This window comes from Crinia signifera, chromosome 3, assembly GCF_055691185.1.
Source record: "Crinia signifera chromosome 3, ASM5569118v1, whole genome shotgun sequence".
In the NCBI taxonomy this organism is placed as follows: Eukaryota; Metazoa; Chordata; class Amphibia; order Anura; family Myobatrachidae; genus Crinia; species Crinia signifera.
This window is the reverse complement of record NC_139219.1, coordinates 280,782,585-280,808,123: the sequence shown is the minus strand read 5'-3', so window position 1 is coordinate 280,808,123 and position 25,539 is coordinate 280,782,585. Positions and strand designations below refer to the sequence as shown.

At 46.4% G+C, this 25,539-nt stretch overlaps 1 protein-coding gene across 1 annotated transcript in view; it reads right to left on the bottom strand.

The window, feature by feature from the left end:
- The window catches only part of LOC146064585 (claudin-19-like), a 71,637-nt gene that overhangs the window by 23,379 nt on the left and 22,719 nt on the right, over positions 1 to 25,539 (bottom strand). The window contains exon 3 of the mRNA XM_083178267.1: positions 8,437 to 8,601. Coding sequence (XP_083034393.1) covers positions 8,437 to 8,601 — 165 coding nt within the window. The remainder of the gene's footprint in view (positions 1 to 8,436; positions 8,602 to 25,539) is intronic.

The following is a 25,539-nucleotide window of genomic DNA, read 5'->3' as shown; positions in this document are numbered from 1 at the left end:
ACATAACTCAGTACAATGCCTGAACATCTTATATGCAACTTATAACACATAACATGGCAACCATGAACGGTACAACTTACTGAGCGTTAGGGAGGGATCGCTGTGTCACCGGACTGGACTCAGAGAAAGCGGTTTGAACGGTAAGTTCTTACAAAAATCCCCTTTTCTCTTTCGTCCAGTCCGGTGACACAGCTTCACGATAGGACGTTCATGAGCCGGTCCTTTGGCAGGGTACACTCAGACTGCCAGTTCTCATCACTGCCCGTCCAAATGAAGCATCCTCCGACGCGAACTCATGAAACCTGTAGAATTTTGTAAAGGTGTGAACAGAGGACCTGGTGGCTGCCCTGCACAACTGCTCTGCCATGGCCCCATGACGCAACGCCCACGAAGAAGCAACTGACCTCGTAGTATGGGCGTTTATGCGAGATGGCACAGGTCTACCTGCCTTACAGTAGGCAAATGCAATAGTTGAAAAAAAAGGGTATTCACTAGGAATAATCAGGAGCTTAGCAATGAGCTGAGTCTTCAGAAAAAGCTGCTGCTCAAATGTGGGGGTAGTCACTCCCCACTTAAGGAAAAAGAAAGAAAGAAAGGACACGCACTTGGGCGAGTCGAGCAGCGCTTGTATCAATGAACAGTACCAATTGGTTTAGAAAAGTATAACAAATTTTACTGTTTTAAAATACATGCAAGGTACAATATTACATAAAATATACAAATAAAAAACAATGTAATAGATAGGGTGGGGAAATAAAAGTAAATTGGAATGAATGAAAGTAAATATAACCCCGCCTCAATGGACACGTCTGGATACTGTATATTTTATGTGAACACTTTTTGGGGACAGATAAGTGCACGTTACCAGTTGATGATTTCACTGCGTCCTGCAGCTTTATCAAAGGTGTGGGGGACTGTGTACCTGGTTCAGGTATATATACCCCTCCTGATGAGGGAATCAGTACACCTGTAAGGTTCAATTATCAATTTCATTTCATAAACAACATTAAAATTTAGTACAGGAGTAAGGGGGCAGACATATATCATGATAATTAATGTGAACAATTAATACATAATGAAAATTCACAGTAGAAATACATAAAAAAGCTCTTTATTTAAGATTTCAGCTCCGGTCACGTGACCAAAGTGGGCCACGTGATCGGAATAGACAGAGTAATATATAGGAGGATACATATCCATTAGGCATCATTATATTCATGTCACACTTTAATTGGAAATTGGATCGAGTTTGGAAACAAGCTTAATGCTGTGTATAGTGATATAACCAATACGTAAATGGAACGCAAACGCGTTCCATATGAGGTAGGACTAGATGACTTCCGCTTACAACCCGGAAGTGAAAGGGGAATTCAGCAGCGGTAATGTGCAGAGCGAGAAGAGAGACCAAACGGCCCAATCAGATCAGTTTCGATGAGCGGTCACGTGACTGACACCTGACCCCGCGTCATGGACTGACGCAATTGGTCATGTGCACATCATGTGATCGCCATCATAATAATTCGGATATAGTCATGTGATCGGAGCTTTCTGTCCCCATGTATAATTGTATGGAACGGTTGTGCGTTCCGGGGTTAGGTCAACTGACCTCGTAGTATGGGCGTTTATGCGAGATGGCACAGGTCTACCTGCCTTACAGTAGGCAAATGCAATAGTTGATCTCAACCAGCGGGCTATAGTCTGCTTTGAAGCAGGCCACCCAATCTTATGTACATCATACAAAACCAACAGCAAATCTGATTTGCGAACATCCTTTACTCTACTGATATAAATTCGCAATGCGCGAACCACATCCAACTTTTTCAAACTGTCCCTATTCCTCGTTCCCTCAGGCGGGGAAAAACCAGGAGCACAATGTCCTGATTCAAATGAAAGGAGGAAACCACTTTAGGTAAAAATTTTGGTACTGTCCTAAGTACAGCCCTGTCATCTTGAAAAATCAGAAATGGTGATTTGCAAGACAGGGCACCCAATTCTGACACACGTCTAGCCGAAGCAATGGCCAATAAAAAGGTAAGCTTCCAGGTAAGGTACTTGAGATCAGCCGATCTCAGTGGCTCAAAAGGGGGTTTCTGCAGCATAGACAAAACAAGAGATAAGTCGCATGGTGCAACGGGCTGCTTGTAATGAGGCTAAATCCTGGCCACCCCCTGTAAAAAGGTTTGTACCTCCGGCAACAGAGCCACTCTCTTTTGAAAGAAAATGGAAAGTACCGAAATTTGCACCTTCAGAGACTGCAAACTTAACCCAGACGACAATCCATCCTGTAAAAACTCCAGTAGCCTTGCTACCTTAAACCTGGAGGTATGAACTCTCTGCCTTTCGCACCACCTGATGTAGATCCTCCACACCCTGTGGTAATTGGCCGCAGACACCGGTTTTCTGGCCCTTAGCATGGTCTGTATGACCTCTTCTGAAAACCCCTTCTTTCTTAATAAGGAGGATTCATACGCCACGCCCTCAAAATTTCCTGGTGCAGAAACGGCCCTTGGCTTAACAAGTCCGGCTGAAGAGGAAGTCGCCACAATTCTGTCGATAATCTCAGTATGTCTGAGTACCATGACCTCCTGGGCCAATCTGGTGCAACCAGAATGGCCGGTACCCTCTGGTTCTTTATCCTCTTCAACACCCTCGAGATCATTGGGAACGGGGGGGAAATGTATACCAGGCGGAAAGACCAAGGAACTGTCATGGCATCCACTGCCCAAGCCAACGGATCCCTCGACCGAGAACAAAATCTCGGTACTTGACAATTGGTCCTGGACGCCATAAGATCTATGTCTGGCAGTTCCCATCTGTCTACCATCTTCTGAAACACGTACCGATGGAGTGACCACTCCCCCTCCAGCAGGTCCGCCCTGCTGAGGTAGTCCGCCTCCACATTCCGGATCCCCGGAATGAAAACAGCTGACAGTGCTGGAACCTGAACCTCCGCCCAGGTGAAGATCTTCACAATCTCTGCCATCGCCATCTTGCTCCGAGTACCGCCCTGGTGATTTAAGTATGCCACTGTAGTGGCATTGTCTGATTGTACTCGTACTGGTAATCCCTTCAGAAATTCCTCTGCTTGGCACAAGGCATTCCATACTGCTCTCAGTTCCAGTATATTTATGGGAAGACTGGATTCCTCCACTGACCAAAGGCCCTGCAATCTCAGGTGAAGCACTACTGCCCCCCAGCCCCTGAGACTGGCATCCGTCGTGATGACCAACCAATCCCATGAGCAAAGGGACCGCCCCATCTGCAGGGTCTCTATATCCGTCCACCATTCCAGGGATATTCTTGCTTCCTGAGACAAGATCTGCCTCTCCTGTTTCATTGTCTTGGCATTGCCGGACCAGCATGCTAGTATGTTCCATTGGAAGGACCTTGAATGGAATCTGGCAAACTGCAGTGTCTCGAAGGTCGCTACCATTTTGCCCAGCAGCCTTACTCCCTGCCACACCGTCGGTGCAGGGGCCCGGAGAATTGTCAGTACCATCTGCCGAATCTCCACCGCTTTGGGGTGAGGCAAGAACACCCTGTGAAGGTGTGTGTCCAAGATAACCCCTAGGAACTGCAGACTCTGTGTGGGTATTAGATGTGACTTGGGAAGGTTTAGCACCCAACCCTGTTCCTGCAAGAACTGCGTCGCAACACTCAGGTGTCCCTGAAGTTTTCCAGCCGACTCCGCCTTGAATAAAAGGTCGTCCAAATAAGGAATAATTACTATTCCCCTTAGACGGAGAGCTGCAGCCATGACCGCCATCACCTTCGTGAAAACTCTCGGAGCCGTTGCCAAACCAAACGGCAGTGCCTGAAACTGCCAATGGTCTCCTCCAATTGCAAACCTTAGGAGAGTTTGGTGACCCTTGAAGATGGGCACATGGAGATATGCATCCTGAATATCGACCGATGCCAGGAACTCTCCCGGTTCTATGCTCAGGAGCACAGAACGCAGGGACTCCATTCGGGAAGTGATCTACCCTCAAGTGAAGATTTAAAGATTTTAAATTTAGTATGGGCCTGAAAGACCCGTCTGGCTTGGGGACAAGGAACAGAATTGAATAAAACCCTTGTTTTTCTCTCTTCCTGGGGAACCGGAATCACCACTCCCTTTTCTTTGAGAGCCACAGCTGCTCCCAACAGAGTGGACCTCAGTGACGCTGACCGCGGCAAGGGTGTAGGGAGAAATCTCTTGGGTGGCGTGCCCCTGAGATTTATCTGGTAACCTTCGGAAATGATGGAAAGGACCCAAGAATCCACTATGGATTCTCCCCACCTGTCCCGAAAATGTAGGAGGCGACCCCCCACTCTGAGCCCAGAAAGGGGAGTCCCCGCCCCGTCATGCAGAGGACTTGTCATCCCCTTTGGCTGCATGCTTTTTTGTAAAGGCACCAAAGCGGCCTCTGGAAACCTTTCCTCTGCCGGCCTGAAATCTGCCACGGCCGGACTGTCCTCTGTTAGACGCCCCGCTCCGAAATGGCAGCCGAAAGGACGGCTTGAAAACTCCAAACTTGGAGCCTGAACTTTTGGAAGTGGTGGGAAGAAACGTACTCTTGCCCCCAGTAGCCTGCTTGATAATGGCTTCCAGCTCCGAGCCAAACAATAACTCCCCCTTAAAAAGCAAGTTTTTTAAGGCACTTCTTAGACTCAGTATCAGCTTCCCAAGCCTTGAGCCAAAGAGCCCTTCTCGCAGACACTGAAGTCACAGACACTCTGGACGCCATCTTAGCTCCTTCCTCACAGCCTCACACACATACTCTGCGCCAGATCTCAATTTTTCTGCCAGAATAAAAGCCTCTGAATTTTGGTGGAGTAGCCCAGACAGCTCCTCCGCCCACTTAATCATGGCTTTTGTGACCCAAGCAGACGCAATAATGGGTCTCAAGGTATATATAACCCACACCTTCAAAAATAGCCTTCAAACAGCCTTCCACTTTTTTATCCACCGGGTCCTTAAAGGCAGCACCCCCCTGGACCGGCAAGGCAGTGGCTTTAGACAGTCTAGCAACTGATGCATCCACTAATGGGGCTTTTTCCCATAATTTGGTATGCTCCTCTGGCATAGGGTACATATTTGCATACCTCTTTGCCATCAACAATCTCTTATCAGGAGTCTTTCCTGCTTCATTTAAAAGAGATGACATTCCCTCATCAGAGGGGAAACACACAGGGACCATGCGACTCTTTTTAAACACAAAAGAGACAGGAGTCTTTTCCTCCTCTGCAAGATTCAAGGTCTGCTTAACAGCCACAATCAAATCCTCAGTGCCTGAAGTTAAAGCCTCAGCTTCATCACTGATGTCCCAACTCCAGTTCTCATCACACCCACCATCATCATCCAAATCCTGAATAATTGGTGGTGTAGACACAGGGTGCCTAAGCACACTCTCATTAGAGGATTTTGTAAACTGCTCCATCAGGGCAGTCATTTTATGAATTTCCTGAGCAGTATCCTGCATAGCCTGCAGCAAAATGGGGTCCTCCTGAGCCGGGGTAAGAGATCCCCCCATGCAAAATGAACAGGCACCGCACAGAGCAATGTATCAGAGTACTTATCTGAGCTGGTAATCCTGTCAGCGATCAGCGAGGGAAGCGCTTCTGTGAAGAGACTGGAGTCTGTGTAAAATCACCCTGTCCGCTCCGCAGCACAGTGAAAAAGGCGCCAAAAACAGAGCAGGAAGAGACCAAGTCTCTGCCTCAGCAGGGAGACCAGCCCATCTGGTGCATTTCTCCCCCCTCGGCCGCTCCTGCAGTTGTCTCTCTCACCTCCTTGTACCTCCCTCAGTGGGACCACAATGGAGTTGTCCAGCAGCGCCGGACTCCTGTTAGGGACTTCACTTCCCAGGCGGGATTTCCGTCCCTAAACCCTTCAAGATGGCGGGCACCATCGCGGGGGTCCGTCCCCCACGATCCCCTTCTTCAAGGAGCTGGTTAGGACACCCCCGGGGCCCAGGAAAGTCTCTATCCTAAAGAGACTAAGCGCTGTGCAGAGGGAATAAAAAGGTGTCCCTCTGCACACAGAGAGCTGACAGGACACGCTTCTGTCAGCCTCTGCTGCGCTCTCAGTGTGTGTACACTTCTGTGAGAAGCGACACACTGGCAAACCTGCTCTTGCTAGTGCTTTAAGAAAATAATAAAAAGCCTAACTAATCTGAAAAAAAAAAAATCCAAAGAAAAAACGCAGCTGCAGCGCAGCTGCACAGCATAGCACCCACTCCTGTGGGCACCTAAAACTAACTGAAGCATTATGGGATGCAGTAGGGAGGAGCCTGCTCCCAAATAATTAGAAGCATAGGTGCCTGGCTCCTGCGGACCCCATTTAATTTGTTACTTGATTTTTTAAAACCAGGACCGGCTCTTTGAGTCTGGGGTTGGTTACAGCTGTGTGTGTGTGGGGGGGGGGGGGGGGGGGGGCAATTAGTATAAGCTAGGGAGGCCAATGCTGAGATCGGGATTGTCGGGATCCCGGGATTTTGGCCTAAAATTGCTGGGATTTGAATCCCGGGATTGAAGCTTCCAATCCCGGGATTCCGGGATTAGTAACCCCATTAGTTTTTGTTTAAAGCCGGGCAGCGCTGAGCACCAGAATATGGCTCAGACTCTGCCCGGCTGACTGTTTCTTACCCCCGGTGCTGCTGTGGGGAGTTGGGAGGGACTGAGTGCTGTGCTGACAAGCATAGCGGCGCCCAGGCTGCGCAGCGTGACCCCTGACATCACTCCAGCCTTCCGCCCACCCGCCGGAGATAGTCATCCTGCTGCGGCCCTGTCACCACAACCCCCGCCGCCGTAAGTGCGGGGGGCAGCTTTAGGATAAATTTATATTGTCATCTGGGGGAGGGGCCGGTTTTTTTTAATTAGGGAGGCCAATCCCGGGAATCCCGGGATTGAGCATTTTTCAATCCCGAATCCCGGGATTTAAAAAATGCCCCAGGATTGGCATCCCTAGTATAAGCCGAATACTCTTTAAAAATGAAGTGTATTTTCCAGGTGTATTTTACCGGCAATGAGCTGCTGTATCCCACTAATTGCCACTAATTTCTGGTCGTATTTTCAATACGGCCACTTAGTAAATTAGGAATCACCATTTAGCTAGAAGAAAAAAATTCTTTACGGTCAGAGCAGTCAAACTCTGGAACTCTCTTCCTGGAGAGCTGGTGTCGGCTGACTCAATTAATACATTCAAAATAGGGTTGGACAAACACTTATTGCTTAAAAACATCCATGGGTACAAATAAGAAATATAGGGGGAAATTTACGAACGGAAATTTGTAAAAAAAATAGGTGTATTTGTATCCAGAAATACACTTATTTTTGACATTTACTATCCCGAAAATACGTCAATTCGTATTCGTATTGATGTGCTATCAATACGAATACGAATTGCCATATTTTCGGGATAGTAAATATAAAAAATAAGTGTATTTCTGGATACAAATACACCTATATTTTACAAATTAGATTTAGTACATTTCCCCCATAATCTGTCATTAAAATATCAGAACATACTATACAGCAATGGATAATCTATTATAATAAACTAGGTTGAACTAGATGGACGCAAATCTTTTTTCAGCCTTACAGTACCTACTATGTAACTGTGTAACTACTGTATGTAACCATTATTTTGAATGGTGATTCCTATTTGTATTCTGTTGATGGTGTATGCATTCGTAAATACAAATACGAATGGGCCATGAATATGAATAAGAATTGTTGTATTTTTGGCATAGTATATGCCAAAAATATGAATATGCCTAAAATATTCGTATTTTCGAATACACATTTTTTAGGTGTATTTTCCTGCTTATTGGGGATTATGCATAAAACCCTTCTAGGGTTCTAAGGGATGCCGGCATCTGGGCTAATGGGATAGCCTCCAACTGACCTTTTAGCAGCGGAGAAGCACCACTACTAAAATGATATCCCCTTATATGCTGATTTATAGCTTAGATCCATCCCATCTGCAACTGGTCTGGACACAGTATATAACCTATTGTTTTTCAAAGCTGGGTCACACATACTATACTGGGACTGGTCTAGCGAAGCGGTAAGTGCACCCTTACCCAACCAGGCCATTATCGCACAGCTACCAGGCCGGTATCGCACAGCTACCAGGCCGGTATCACACAGCTACCAGGCCCGTAATTTAACAAATGAATAAGGGATTTTTCTATTATCCAAATAGTAGAACTTGTAATCTGAATAAACCTGCCTGCATTAGTTACTAATGGATACTCCCACCTTTTGTTTTCAGCCATGTTCAGTTATGTACACGGATTGTTTTAAAGAATAAAATTGCTTTAGGTCTGATAACAATGGTTCTTAGTGGGTTAAAAAAATGCAATGGGGACCACAGTTAGATTCTTGTCCTAGGCTTAGTAACACCTCACATCATCTCCGCACTACTGTAGCTACTGTATCAAAATCCGGTACCTGAAAAAATGAAAACTAGTCCCCCGGAGAGTGCAATCTTCCCCTTGGTGTTTTCATCACTGCTTCCGAATTTGGTGCACTTCAGTCCAAACAGGGAGATTATGCAGGCGAAGAGTCCCAGGATGAGGGAGATGATCATCAGAGCACGGCATGCCTGGATATAAGCTGGGGAGATAGACAAGACCTCGGATCACTCAAACCATTCATCAAATAACAGAACATAGATGACCCATGGGGGGAACAATAAATCCATATTCCAGCATGACCTCTTCCATCTGCTGCCTGCTTATTGGAGTAGAAGTGATAAAGTGCATGGTATTTTATCACCGGCCAATCAGCTCCTGACTGTCCTTTTAAACCCAGCCTGTAACTTAGCAGTCAGGAGCCGATTGGCCAGTGATAAAGTACCAGGCACTTTATGACTTCTCCTCCCTTATCACTGCTTCATACATCTACCCCACAGTCAGGGTGGGCCTCGGAGAAAAGTTTTGATTATAAATTAGTTAGAATAATACAAAGAAGATATTTATAAAAGTTATAAATCTGATCGTTATATTTTCATTACAACACCAAACATTTTCGGGTACAGTTCCCCGTCCTCAGGGTGTAAGACTCAAGTGATGCAGTTCTCCAAGTATAAAATAAAACGCCTTATTCCATGTACAGCTGATCTCATGTCTGAAAACATGCCAGATTTTAAGAATATCCTTAAATGCTGCCTAGACTGACGCATCTTTATAAAATGGACTGGACTAATGTATACTAAGACTTGGAGAGAGCTACCATGTTACAGGCTGTCGTTTATAAAGTGATTGATTTGGAGTTGGACGCAGCAGCAATGTCTGATGCATCGGACTGATTATTTTTGTATTTATTTATTTACAGTTTCTTATATAGCGCAGCAGATTCTGTTGCACTTTACAATAGTAGAGACAGTGATAAAACAAACTGGGTAACAACAGACAGACTTGGAGTTAGGAGAGCCCTGCTGCAAGCATACAATCTATAGGATGCACATTTCTCTAAGCCGCCCTGCACATGCTTCCTGATACAGGGCTTACAATGGTCCGGTAGAGTAGTGGTGGAACTCATATCCCTCTGCCACTACAGGTGGTATTATTCAGTTCCAAAAAGAGGAGGAGATATAGAAATCTATATCAATTTTTAAAGGCGCTTCAATATGAGTGTGCTTGGCTTACAGCAGCAATCTAAAATTGGGGGAGTCACCTCCAATACAATAGACAAGAAAACAAGGGTGGTTGATTGCGCTAGGACGATTTATACGTGAGTATTCTATACAATTAAATAAAGATATGAATAAATATAAAATGGTCAGGTGTGGATATATAAAATTGGAAATACATTTATTATAACATAATGCAAAAAATATATAAAATTAGATAAAAAAGGTAGGATTTAAAATAAGGACAATGATACAATAGTCACCCAAATCCTTGGAGAGGTGTATGCCAGACTTTTTAGGGAGTTATCCCAAATTGATGTTGCAGTCCTGGATAGGTTTTAATTTTGTAATCTCGGGTGCCGTTGCCGCTTGTAATCCACAGAATGGTTACCGGGCTTCTTTTAGGAGGTGGCGTGCCTCCAAGATGAAACTTTGCCTCGGATGGTGGTTGAGGGCCGGTCAACTTAGATTTGTAAGCGAGTGTCCCAAATAGGAAATATATTTGCTGGTTTCCAACTCCAAGTAGTGTAAGAGGGGTGCTGGTGATCAGAGTCCCATTTTGGTTGCACCTACGCGTTTCGCTGTCATGTGGCAGCTTTTTCACGGTTCAAGGGTATATTTTTTGCATTATGTTATAATAAATGTATTTCCAATTTTATATATCCACACCTGACCATTTTATATTTATTCATATCTTTATTTAATTGTATAGAATACTCACGTATAAATCGTCCTAGCGCAATCAACCACCATTATTCAGTTCCACCCTGTTCCCCCCACTTTAACCCTTGTCCAGATAGCATGTGCAGGGCCGTACAGAGTTGTAGTATAGATTTGGATGCAAAGTATCAGCAGGCCCGGTTAAGGGCCACATCACCCTGGAGCTGGAAAGGATCAAGGGACTCTCACCAGGAGATAGAAAAACAGAGGGTATGCCATCAGTTCACAGCAGAGCACTGGCGCGTGCCCCCATAGTGCCAAAAATAGGGTTGTGGCTGGTGATCGCAGCACTTATGACGTAGCACCCCCTAATATCAGGCACACCTATTCCGTGAATGTCCCTCCTGTGGCCACCAGAAAGGTAGGAGGCATGCGTCTAATGACGCACCAAGAAGTATTTCATGTCTAAAGATGCTGCAAGTGGTCCGAGCACATTCAGACCAGTGAGATTTACTAAAGCTACTAAAACAGATCAGTGGCGGTGTTGCCCATAGCGAAGTCAGATTCGACCAATCATTTCTCTTGTATTTAAGAAAGTTATAGACAGAATTGTTTGGTTGCTATGGGCAACACCACTTATCTGTTTTAAAAGCTTTAGTAAATCTACCCCCAGGGAAGGCTTTGTAGCAGCATTAGCATAAAGTCACTGGTGCGACAGAAGGCAAAAGACACAACGATGGCCACCTGTCTGTCCGACTAATCAGGAACCGTGTAATGAATGACATAGCATGCATGTGTCTGCCCATATACAGAGCCAGGGCGCCTTCTGGTCGGCAGGAGTAATATAAGTGATCGCTTTACACCAGGTCCAACCTGCCAACATTCTGGGTGCCACCTCCGGGTGGGGGCAGCCAGGTCAGCACAGAGTGCCAGAAGAGTGAGAGGGAAAGACATGGCATAAGGGGGCGGTGTGGGCCCCTTGTTATATAATGCCAGGAGTAGGCAAGTTTGCACCAGGTACACATCACAGACACTTACACCCAGGGCTAGTGTTAGACTTCCCACTTCCCAGCACTCTAGGCAAAACTTCAACCCACTGCCACCGTTACCCACTCTCATTCCCCTCAAGTGAAAGGCATCTTAGAAGTTCCACAGCCGAAAGATGCATTAAGTACAACAAGGATGTCTTCATCATAGACATCCTTAGTTCAGGGTTGCCTACTTTCTGGCTGCCCTCTCCCAGCTCCATGAGGCAGGGGGGTAGGGGCGCCGGCTTGATGAAAAAGTGACAATGGTGGGTGCGGAGCTATGAGGGGAATGCATTGTTTGGGGCGCAGTCGTGTCACCGTGGCCGTACTGTAGGCAAGTATGCATCAGATTGATATAGGACAGTCAACATGCATCAGGGCAACATGGTTGTACTATTCATGTGCAGCATGCCAACAGGCTTATCATATTGACAGTGAAAATGTTGGCATTCATATCTACATGGGTAGGTACTCTTTACCTAGAACGGCGCCCGCGATTGAAATCGCGGGCGTCGGGGGTAAAAATCGCGGTCATCGCGGGTAAATCGGGATGGCCGCGATGGCCGCGATTTTCCCATAGGGAACAATGTTAAAACGGCAGATTGACCGCGATTTTACTATTAAATGCCTCAATGGACCCGATTTGGGGCCAAATTAACCCTTAAATGGCCCCCCAAATTTTTAACGCCACCCCACGATCCACGCCAACCCGAAGCGTGGCGAGCGCAGCGAGCCCGCGAGGGGCGGCGGTACGCGTCCTCCGACCTTTTCATGCCCTACTATCCACTAGGGCGTGGTGTGAGAATATAATAGTGTGGCGAGCGCAGCGAGCCACCGAGCCCGAAGCGTGGCGAGCGCAGCGAGCCCCGCGAGGGGACGCGGATACCTTCACAGGTAGACGCGTCCCCTCGCGGGCTTCACAGGTGTCCGCATCGCCACGGACACCTGTGAAGCCCGCGAGGGGACGCGCATAACTGTGAAGGTATCCGCGTCCCCTCGCGGGGCTCGCTGCGCTCGCCACGCTTCGGGCTCGGTGGCTCGCTGCGCTCGCCACACTATTATATTCTCACACCACGCCCTAGTGGATAGTAGGGCATGAAAAGGTCGGAGGACGCGTACCGCCGCCCCTCGCGGGCTCGCTGCGCTCGCCACGCTTCGGGTTGGCGTGGATCGTGGGGTGGCGTTAAAAATTTGGGGGGGCATTTAAGGGTTAATGGGCTCTGTGGCCCATTTAACATTGATTCCTATGGCCAAATCGGGTGGATTGAGCCATTTAACAGTAAAATCGGGTCCATCGCGCCTTTTAACATTGATTCCTATGGGAAATCGGGAGCATCGCGTCGCGGGCATCGCGGGTACATTTATGTGCGTCCGCGACGCGACCGACACGATTTCCATGTTTAACATGGGTTTCAATGGGAAATCGCGGGCATCGCGTCGGTCGCGTCGCGGACGCACATAAATGTACCCGCGATGCCCGCGACGGGCGCCGTTCTAGGTAAAGAGTACCCATGGGTATGTTGACATCACAACCTGCCAACAAACCGTCCCTGGTGGTCAAATGGTGCCTTACCTTCTACTAGCAGTGACAGTACCGTCTTCTTGTGGGTCCCAGCGGTTACACAAGAATCAATTCCAGCGGAGACGTCTAAACAGTGTCATTCTGATGAGTATTCTTCCACCTTTTCTTAATCCTGTGCCCTCCCCCTATTGCCTTACCCTAACCTGATCCTTTGACCTAACCCTTCCCATTCTGCATTCTCAGAATGTTGACATTTCACATGGCGAAATTTCAGTTGTCAACATTGTGAACCTGTTGACATTCTGAGGATATAAACATGGTGCATGTCAACAGTTTGAACTATGTCAGCATTACGTAACATTGTGGTGTTTACATTATGAACGTCAACATGGTAATCGTCGACCAGGAGACTGGATCCTGCAGACCACAAGCATATGGAGAAATCCATATCACGCAGGACAGAGGCTACTGCTCCCATTCATGGAGCATGGTAATATCTGTCCCCTGGGACATTATAATTCTACCGCTTTGGGGCACATCCCCAGGCTGGGCAGCTGCATACCCTCCACAATGTACCTTTTTGGCCAGTACAGTACCGGTTTTTATGGCCTGTACCTGCAAAAAAAAGGGGATTTGAACTGTTTTTTTGCGTCTCCGACTATCCATTGAAAGTATAGGAAAGGGAGCATGACCACACCCCTTTTATAATTTGTACAGGTGTCTGCCCTTCAGATGTTGGAGGATATGTAGATGTATGCTGTATGTGGATTGCATCATTGCTAATGCTGCAGTATACACGTATCCCACAGGAAGTGTTTTGTTATACAGGAAGTTTTGGTTATTACAGGAAGTACTGCTGCTGCCATTGTTTGCTGCTGGTGAGAAAAAGGATGTGGATCCAGGTGAAGACTGCACACAGAGGTCTTAGGGCCAGACGTATCAAGCTTCAAAAAGTGATAAAATGGAGAGTGTTAAACAGCCAGCCAATCAGCTCCTACCTGTCATATTGCAGGCTGGATTTGAAAAATGACAGGTAGGAGCTGATTGGCTGGTTAATACATCTGGCCCTTAAAGTGTGACACAGGTTCAGTTGTAGTTTTGTGAGAAATTGCAAAACTACAACTGATGTCACTAGCATAGATGGGACCGCCAGCACAGGGCAAGTTGCTCTACATGTTGGGTCCCTCCCCGCAATTGCAAAATGATGCTGTCAAATTGGAGAAATAAGAACGATTCGCTAAATAGAGTAATGTATCACTTGCATTTCTATGGTAGCCCTCTGTCTGCTCAGCCTAGCTGCGACGGCAGGCCCAAGGCTGCCATGTATAGGGATGCAGCAGCTGCCTGGACCCATTCCCCAAACGGTCTGGACACGCTTGCACTGTCCGGACTGCTTCCACCTAATGCCGCATTGCAAACCTCCCAACACCTTCCTGAATAGGGCCGCAGTTTAAGGGCTCACGCATACGCAGAAGTTCAAAAATCATTGAATAGCGGTTTTTGCATTTTAGCAGTCATACTCCGTTCTCACTGTCGCAAAAACCTGGGTATTTGCCAGGGTGAGCAGTAATTTCCTGTGTCGCGGCACTGTGTGAAAGGGTCTTTGTGAAATTCCTGGGTGTTATGCCCCGTGAATTAGACACGGGGTTTTTGCAGGGTTTTTCCTGGGTAATACACGGGTGTTCGGCAGTGTGAACAGCACAGACCCATTTTTCACACATGATGCCAAAAAACAAGCTCATTGGTGTATGTAATCATGTGATATGTGACAGCCAGCCAATACAAGCTGTTTTTTAAACAGCCAATCACAGCAATTTGTACAAATTTCCCAACACTCAGTCAAATTCCACACACTTGTTGGAAGGCAGACCATGAAAAGCAGTGTGAAAGGGGCAGACACTGGAAATTCCCGGGTCTGAGGTGCAGTATGAAGGGGGTATGTTGAGCTGAGAAGCCCTGTGCCATTTTGCAGGGGCGGCAATGAGAATGCAGCATTAATTAGCCCCTTAATAGAGCCCTGCACAGAGCCCCTGGAAAAAAGAGTGATATTGGAGGGAGTGCCCCTGGGATATGACATTGCAGTGGTGGTCATTAGCAGAGAGCACACGCTTATATGATGTGGCTTCCAGCTCCCATTATGCAGACAGAGAACCTGCTACTTAGCGAATATAGCCATAATATAAGTTTGCCAGCTGAAACGTCCTTACAAGGTGCATTAGGCATTGAGTGTGCAAAGGAAATTCATCCACCTTGAAATAACATTTGAAATTTACTATATTTAAAATACTGAACAGTCTGTGTCTGTAGCTGTCCTTTACTTATATACACAACAGCAACTGGCGTTCACAACACCTAGCGTCCAAATGGCCAGAAATAAAATACTATGGTGGAGATGTATTAAACCTTGGAGATTAAGGGGCTCATTTGTCATCGATCGCATTTACAATGCGATCCCATCAGCGGGATGTATCATACCTGAGGTGAAGGGACAGGGCTCTGAAAAGAGCCCGTCCCTGCGATGTGCTGAGCCGCATGCGTGGTTAGCGATGACCTCACGCCTAGGGTGGCCAATCCCGGGATCGGCGGGATCCCGGGATTTGGCCCCCAAAACGCCGGGATTTCAATCCCGGGATTGGAGTTTCCAATCCCGGGATTTCGGGATTAGATTGCGCATGCGCAGTCTAATGCCGGGCAGCGTCTGAGCGGGTGCTCAGCAGCTGCCCGGCTTCTCCCGTCCTGGGCAGCGCGGCTCTGCGCAGCGTGCCAACGTCAGAGGTCACGCTGCGCAGGCCGCATAGGATTTCTCCATGTTGTCTGTGAGCTGTGACTGACCCCGGGCACGAACACCCGCCCAGCCACAGACCAGACCGCCGGCGCCCACCCGCCCAGCAGCAGACCAACCCGCTCCCCATCATCAACACAGCTCGTCCTCCCACCCGGCTCCATCTCCTCTGCTCGCCCACCCACCCGGCTCCCGGCCGCACCACGCAGTAAGTACATATGCGGGGCGGCCGAGGCATGTTTTTTATATTAGGGAAGCCAATCCCGGGATCCCGGGATTGGGCATTTTTCAATCCCGAATTCCGGGCTTGAAAAAATGCCCCGGGATTGGCTTCCCTACTCACGCCGACCCCGCTGACCACACAGGGCAGTGCGATCCGTAGCCCATAGGCTACAATGGACTACCGCCATCTCAGAATGGCGGTAGCCCAGGGATGCAAAGCGCGGATGTTGATACATCGGGCAGCTTCGCATCTCCCACAGAAACCTATGGGGGATGCGGCCAGAGGCGGTGCAGGAGGGATTGGAGCAGGGATCGGAGATTCCTGCTGCGGTCCCTCCTACATACATTGGGTGATACTTAATATTTGTGGCTAACCCCCAAAGACACCCGATTTAGCCGCAAATATTGATTGATAAATGCGGCCCTAAAGCACCAACCAATCAGCTTCTGTCATTTTGCAGAATTTGTCTCTCTCCACTTTATTCCCTCCTATATGACAGCCAAACACTGGCAGTAAAACAATACGGAGATAAGTGACGAGCACACAAGAAACTACACAGGAATATATAAGTTCTCAGGCTGTGAATATGTGCTAATTCTACAATCAATAATGAACTCACAATGTAGATTCAGCATTGAATCGAAGGTCTTGCAGTTGGAGATGCCGGTGCTGTCCGTTGCACAGCTCTTCCACAAGTTCTCATACAAGATGGACGAAGTAATCACGCTGCCGCTCACAGTGGATGTTTTCCACTTCTCACTTGACAAGGTGACTCCAGACATTAAACATCCAGCCAGACCCAATAAAAATCCAGCCAGTTCCAAGGCAGTAGACATGGTGGCAAACAATGAAATTGACCCAAAATGAAGGATTTAAGCAAACGTATTAAGTATGGAGTCTCCTGAATGAAAGAAGTGACTTCCCATTACGGATTTCCCGGTTAGATAAAATCATTGCACCTTTGCTCTTTGCACTGACACTACAATGAGTGATAAGGAGTTACCTGCACATCATTAGTGCTCCACATTCCCACACAGACTGTGTTATCTGGCTTTGAGCACCTCTCACACGGTGGAGATAATGGAATGTGTAAGTCACATTGTTGGGTTATTAGCCAGTGGTGTAACAACTCTCATAGCTAGAGCACATCAGTAATACAGTAATACAGTGTTGGACTGGGGCATGAAGGGCCCATCAGGAAGAAGCCAATATAGAGGCTTGGTTAATCATTAGAGGTTGCATTATCTGGGCCCCTTGATAAATATATATATATATATATAGATATAGATATATCTATATATATATATATATAATAAATACTGTAGGAAATACACCATAGTCCTGTGCAGCATAAAGTAACTTATATATAATGTATAATTCATGTGCGCAGTCTGGGAACTGATCCCTAGAGAAGGAAGTGGGGCCTTCAGGCTGTGGGGCCCACTGGGGGGTTTCCCCTGTGGACCAGTCTGACTCTCAGTAGTACTTCCACTGCATGGATTTGGAACAAAACTTCACAGAGTGATAACATTGGATCCCAGAAGACATACCAGGGGGTTGGATTCCCGGTTGGACTTCCTGATGGTGTTAGATGGGCAGAACTTTGGCACGGAAAGCATGTTCTGGACCTGCCATTGGAGGGATTTGGAAGAAAACTTAACAGTGGTAACAATGGATCCCAGAAACATACTGGGTGATTCGTGTCCCAGACGGAACCTCCCATTGGTGTACGTTGGGCAGAAATTTGACCTGCGGGGTTAGTCATGGGCCTCCCACTGGATGGATTTGGATGAAAACTTTAATGAACTGTAATAATTGAAAGAAACAACCAATTAATTCAATGACCTGAAATAACTGACTGAAATAACCATCATTTAATTATCTGAAATAACTGACAGAAATGGAAGTGGGGAACCAAAAAATGTTGTTAACCCAAATGCCTTGGAATAGCAACACTGAGTACAGAAGGAAAACCCATCTTGCAATGGAAAAGTGATTACAAAACTGAGCAGAAAGGAAAGCTGAGGATTAGGCTCACCTCCCAACCGGCAGCGGCTCCGACCTGGGTGGCGGAGGGAGGCTGCCATTGTCTCCACCGTCCAGGGTCCTCACCCCGCTGCTAAGTCTCCACTGCAGTCCAGGGTCCAGCACCTGCACAAAAAAGTTGATACCGGAGCCTGTACTGTGCATGCGCAAAAGGCTGGCTTCAATGGGTTGCATGCACTGCAGCCCATAGCAGCCAGCTAAGGCTGCACAGTAAGGCAGGGAAGGGGTTGATAGAGTAATCCAGCTCTCTGCTTATCGCAGCCGGTGCTGGCACTCCCGGAGGAAGGGAACACCTTACAATGGAACTGCCTGTGATGTGGGTGGGTGACTGGCAGGCAGGACTTCCAATAGGAAGTCACTGCGGGTCACAATAAAGTAAGTGCAGTCTCACGGACTGCATCTGCCTTCAATAACTTTGAGCAGGGTGGTGGATTTTACCTGGGGGGCTGTAGTCCTGGAGCCACTGCTTCCGGCTGTCATCGTTTTCACAGAACAATCCCGTTAAAAGCCGGTGAATAGACGCTGTGCACATGCTCCCGGGAAGTGCTGGAGATTGTGCAAGCAGGAGAGCACAATTGCGCATAATCCATATGAATATAGAGGGAGGCTTTAACCCTTACCCAAGATGGCCACTGTCTGTACTTCTGCACATTTTGTTACTGTGATAAAGTGCCACAGTGGATGTGCTCCACTTAGTGCAGAGAGACTCTGCGATTACCGCTATCCATCGTGCTATACAACTACTATTACTGATTGCATCCTGCACTGCTACCCAAATACAGTAACTGGCTGGTGACCTGTACGCTCCGCTCTATGCAGAAAGTCTATGTATGCATAACTGTGAGTACAGCTGTACATATCACATCACCACTGAATAAACCACCCCACTAGTTAGGTAATGGGCTGTTCACTGACTCAAGGCATCGACTAGTATATGCCATCAACATGCCATACACAGTATAGTAGATTTTGACCATTTTTTTTTTATTCTTTTCTACTTTTTTCATATCAGAAATCACAGATTTCCTAAAGAGGGAATCATGTGAAATTGCCCAAAAATCGCAGGTAAATGGCAATGGGAAATTTTGTCATGCAAGATTCAATGAAATTGGAGATTTACTAACAGTCAATTGTAAAATTGACAAACAATAGACTAATTAATGAATAGCCATCGAATAGTGGTGTCACTCACTCGACTATGGAAGGATCTGTGAGTGAGCTGGTAATGTGTACACAGCAATGTACGCAATTAGCGTAGTGCCGCGGGGGGAGCAGGGAAACCATGTGATGCTCCCCCAGCAGCAGTACGCTGAATGACGTCCATTGCTGTCGCCCCAGGACGCGTCCCCCCCCCCCTCCGCCGGCTGTATCTCCCCCCTCCGCCCGGCCGACACTCAAGCCCCGCCGCCCGCCCTTCATCCCTCCGACCACACCGCAAGCCCAGCCGCCCGCCCTAAGTAAGTCCACACATATTAGCGAGGCGCCCGGCTAGGCTATGCCGACAACATACCCTAAGGTACGTTGTCAGCGTAGTGTAGCTGGGCGCCCTGCTAATACATAAGTACCTAATAGGATAAAGATTCAGAAAGTGAGAGATTTGGTAAGAAATCTACATTTTTTTTTTTAAAGCAGCAATCATTTACACTTTACACAAATCTAACTGGTTTTGATCTCATCCTATTCAATCTCACCCATGGTTTCTCTATGCACTCAATTAGGCCGCCTCATATAAAATAGGCTGCAGACAACACTGTCAGCAAATACATCATCTCTGATATCTATCATAGAAGTACTACCATGGAATGTGACAAGTCTCAAACTTCATGGGGATCAATAGATAACAACTGCATCTCCATGAAATAGATACAGTCATTTCAATACAAATTTAGGTGCGTGTGTAACACATATACAAACAAATCAGATTCGGTGATATATATTCTTTTTTTTTATATGATCATAGTGTGTGTAGTAATGATGCCAGTCAGTGCCAGAATGCTGAATGCATCAAAACAGTGCTCCAGAAATAGGTCTCCCCCTGGATAGAAGGATAAGGAAGAAACCACATATACCACAATATACTGTTATCCCTGGGATTTATAATTAATGAGCAGTTCTGTTCCTACTGACTAGACAGAAACTGATACAGAATGCTGGGATAGATTTAATAAAGGTGTCCACAAACTACAGAGATTATTTTACTGATCTACCAATTTTCGACCGATTGGACCATTTTACAGTAGCACAAATCGTTCGGAATTTGAAACGATCACTCGGATCTTTTGCTACATCTTCTGGTCTTACATGCTGCATGAAAGATCAGAACAGAAGATTTAGCAAAAGATCTACAGGAAATAATTAGAGATGTGCGGCGGCCACGTTTTCGGGTTTTGGTTTTGGATCTGGATCTCCCTTCGTGTTTTGGATCTGGATTGGTTTTGGCAAAACCACCCTTGTGGGTTTTGGTTTTGGTTTTGGATCTGGATTTTTATGAAAAAATGCTAAAAATGGCTAAAATAACAGAATTTGGGCCTGTTTTTGCCCCTAAAGTATTATTAGCCTCAATAACATTAGTTTCCACTCATTTCTAGTCAATTTTGATCACTTCACAGCTTACAAAATTGTTTTCATTTACTGTAGTTGGGCCAAAAGGGTATACGGAGGTAGCTGGATGACTGAGCTAAGCGACAGCAGTGGGCATCACATACATGTGGACCTTACACTTCCAACCTGGCACATCTTGGAAGCAGAGCGGCACTGCAGGGGCAGACAGGGTGGCAGTTTAATAAACTATCCCAAAAAAAGAGAAATGCTCCAAAGAGCAAAAAATACAAAGAGGTATCTGCCTTGTCATGGCTGGTGGTAGCAGCTTCAGCACTTCTATCAGGTTGCTGATCTCCCACTATTTCCTACTCCATCATCCTCCAAAAATGTGTTTGCATTTGCTGCCCGCCTGAGTTCGCATGGGGATGCCCAGAGTTTTCCCGATAGCACCCACCATTTCTGTGGGTATGCCCAGGAAATGCTGGGCGTCCCCATCCGAACGCCCCTGCCCGCTTCCATACCATACATCCGAATATGCGCAGAGCACAAACATCGGTCCCCGGTGCAAATACGTCGGGGACCGAATGGACTAGAATCACGCCCTTAGTCCAGCGGTTCCCAAACTGTGTAGCAGCCTCTGGCATGCCTCATGGCACTTGCAGAAGTTCCTTGCATAGGCGAATCTAGAATTATGGTAATGGGTGGTCCCAGATCTAGACACAATAGCAGGGGGACCTTTGCGCGGCATAGCCGCGCGGCAAAGGGGGCGGGGCCTCATGGGAAGGAGGCGTGGCCTTACAAAAAGGGGTGTAGTATTACACTTTAGACCATACACAGTAATGCCCATTACACATTTTAGCAAACTCCGTATTACCCATTACACATAAAGCCACACGCCGTAATGCCAATTACACATAAGGCCACACACCATAATGCCCATTACACATTGTGCCACACATCATGATGCCCATTACATACTATATAACAAACCATAATGCCCATTACATATTTGCCACATAAGTGCTGAAATAATACCCCTTTCACAACAGAAAATGCAGGGATTTACCCGGGAATATGGTCCCAGGATCATGCAGGGACATTCCCAAGCTGACCCCTTATACACCAGCCTAGTCCCTGCATTTTCTGGTGTGAGGGGGAGAGAAAACCACTCCCCTCTCCCTACATCCCTTTAACCTACCAGCTATATCTTCGGAACCAACTGACCCATTTACATGAGACCAGTATCATATTGAAGAACTTTTGAGTTGGCTTCGAATGATTTTGGTCCAGTGAAACTGGGCTGTTTGGTTCCAGAGAAATCTGCCCTCAAAGAACATAAACAGTCATGAAATTACATTTTAGAAATGAAAAAAAAACAACGGTTTAACCTCAATATCCCTGGAACCAATTAACCCATATGGATCCAGCCTGGTATCAGATTGAAGGCCCAGCGATTTGGGTTCGACTGAGATCAACCTCGAGTTTCAGTGATGCCGAAGGGGGAACTGGCAGCCGTTGAACTGCGTGGGGGTCGGAATTAGCGGGCCCCATGTTATCCTATAGGGAAAACGTTCCAGCTTTGCCTGGCCGTATCTCTGGTTCCCAGAGGGCTAGAGACACGGGGCTGAGCTCGTTGGAAAGCCCCATCCCTCAGCTACAAAATGCTAATGGGTGGTTGACCATTCCTCTAATCTACCTAGATCATCAACATTTTATATGCTCTAGGGCGCTGTTATTAAATAAAGTTTGGCAATCACTGCCTTAGTCTTTTCTCTGTGCTTCTCTCCCATCTACTGGACCCTTGATCGTAGGGTTGACAGATAATTCCTTCACTAAGAGATACAGTATATGGGGGAAATTTACTAAGATGGGAGTTCTATTTTACATGGGATGTTGCTATGGGCAACGAATCAGAATGTACTGTGGATGAGTCAGCATTCCCCTCCAAGAGAGTAATATGGAGGATTACCAGGTTTTGGTAGCAGTAGCGGAATCCCAGATGTGTAACCAGCAGCTCATGAGATTTCCTGATATAAGGGTTTCCAGGGCAGAGTCACCTTGCTCTTGATGGTGGATTAGCTACCCAAGCGATAGGCTGGGGGTGTTCTATTGTAGGGACCACTGGAGCCTTTCAAGAGTCTGTTATGCTGAGAGTGCCTGTATGCTACTGCCTGTAATACCGAATGAACATTGATTTAAGCTGCTATGCTGTGACCTGCTGTTCAAAATAAACAACAAAGTCTTTATCTGAATCCCCATGTTTGGGATCCGTGTCACAATTGGTGGAGAAGGCGAGCAAGGACACTGTGTACAGCAGAAACCATTGGTAAGCTACCGATGTTTAAACTGCAAGTTTTTTTCCACTTTCTCTCTGGATATCCAGTGCAATTGCCTTAAAGGGCCATTGCAATATAGGGAGACTGTTTGCTGTTGTGTGTTAGATAGCCAGCATAACAGGCAGGTTTTGACTTGGTCCATTTGATAAGCCTAGAACATTATATTAAGCCTCCTAAGTTTGCCCTTAAAGGGGAAGCACAGGGTCAGATGGAGGAATTACTGGGAAAATTTGATGAACTGGCATCTGGGCAGCAGAATATTGGTGAAAGACCGCAAGCTTAGATGCAAAGCCAGCAGACTCAAATTCAAATATTGTGTAATGAGCTAAAAGCGCTAAAAAATACCAGCAGTCAGCTCACCATTGTCGCTGCCAACATGGTTCCTCCAGGAGCTGACAAAGTCCTGCCTGGAGTGTGGCGGAGTGTCCATGTGTATAATTACCCCTGATCGGTACTGGAGTACCCCTGACTGGTACTGGAGTAATCCCAGAGGACTGGAAAACAGCGAATGTAGTCCCACTGCACAAAAGTGGAAGCAAGGAAGAGGTAAGCAACTATCGACCAGTGAGCCTTACATCAGTAGTAGGGAAATTGATGGAAACACAATTTACAGGATCCCAAACAGCATGGGTTTACTGGGGGAAGATCATGTCAAACAAATCTTATTGACTTTTTTGACTGGGTGACTAAAGTAATAGATCAAGGTGGGGCTGTAGATGTAGCTTATCTAGACTTTAGTAAGGCTTTTGACACTTTCCCACATCGCAGACTGTTAAATAAACTTGAAAGCTTGGGATTGGATTCTAAGATAGTTGAATGGATAAGAGCATGGTTGCAGGACAGAAAACAGAGAGTTGTAGTAAACGGAGTACAGTCAAAGGAGGGAAAGGTTACAAGTGGAGTACCCCAGGGATCTGTACTTGGACCAGTGCTTTTTAATATCTTTATTGGTGATATTGCAAATGGAATTGAGGGTAGACACAAAGTTATGCAACAGGGTAGACACACCAGGAGGGGTAAAACAAATGATTGATGATCTAGGTAGATTAGAGGAATGGTCAAGAGCATGGCAACTACAGTTTAATGCCAAAAAATGCAAAATCATGCACTTGGGTTGCAAAAATCCAAAGATTAAATATAGTATAAATGGCACTATAATGGAAACTACTGAGGAAGAGAGGGATCTAGGTGTCTAGGCAATGTAACAAAGCAATGAAGAAGGCAAGTCAGATGCTTGGTTGCATAGGGAGAGGTATCAGCAGTAGAAAGAAAGAAGTAATAATGCCACTGTATAGGTCATTGGTACGACCTCATCTAGAGTATTGTGTTCAGTTCTGGAGGCCATATCTCCAGAAGGATATAAATACATTAGAGACTGTACAAAGAAGGGCAACTAAAATGGTGCATGGCCTATATCACAAAACGTACCAGGAAAGACTAAAAGATATTAATATGTATACTTTAGAGCAGAGAAGGGAAAGGGGGGACATGATAGAAATTTTCAAATATATCAAGGGTTTTAACAAGGTACAGGTGGGAGACATTCTTCACAGGAAGAGGAGCAGCAGAACACGAGGACATGCACTGAAACTAGAAGGAGGAAGATTCAGGGGAAATGTGAGGAAGAATTACTTCACAGAAAGAGTAGTAGATAAGTGGAATAGCCTCCCATCAGAGGTGGTAGAGGCAAATACAGTAGTACAATTTAAACATGCTTGGGATAGGCATATTGATATCCTTACAAAAAAATAAGGATCAAATATGGTTTAAGGTAACATGTTTAAAAAAGGGGCAGACTAGATGGGCCAAGTGGTTCTTATCTGCTGTCAAATTCAAATTCTATGTTTCAATGCCGGCCATTAAAGGTGGTGGCAGTGGTAACCTCCTGACCACCTTATTCATTGATCATGTGCCGTGACTTTCCATTGCTGCATGAGCTGGTTACCTGGCATGACACCAACAAACCTCAGCTACTGAAACAACTCAGGAGCTAGAGAACAGAGACTAACAAAGTTTGGCATCCAGGAGAGCTGCTGCCGGTCCGGAATCACCCCAAGAGTCTGAGGCCCAATGGAACCCAGTTGGTGAGATCAACATGATGACAGTAATTTGGTACACGCATTTGAGGTTGTTAAAGTGGTTAATGGCAGGGTAATTGATGCTTTACCATCAATGGGTGTGCCATATTTTGTTTTGAAAAATTATTTGCTATATTGTGTTGCTACATTACAAGGGAAAAGGGTAGATCAGCTCTTAGTTCCCTGAAAACTGGAGCGGTTAGTATTTTAAGCAGCACATACGCATTTGTGAGGTAGCTATTTGGGGGAGGAGAAAACACTCAAACGCATTCAGTTAAGGTTCTTTTGGTTCGGCATCTATGCTTGCATAAAGAGGTATTGTCAAGAATGCCCTGTGTATCAGAAGACAGACCCCCCCCCCACCAGAGTTTAGGGCTTCACTGGTACCCCTCCCTATCATTGCCTTTTGAGCAGATTGGTATGGATCTGATAGGGCCAGTGGAAAAGTCTGCTCGAGTAGACAGGATCACCACCTCAGTGTACCACCCACAAACAGATGGCCTGGTAGAAAGGTTTAATCAAACCCTTAAGCCAGGGGTTCCCAAACTTTTTTGAATCACGGCACCCTAGAGCATCAAAATATTTTCAAGGCACCCCTAGGTCTGTTTCTTATTGAAAATTCGGGAAACAATATAAAAGTAAGTTCACTGAGTTTATATGTCACATTTATGTGGTGAGGGACAGGATTTGCTCCTGTTTGTCCA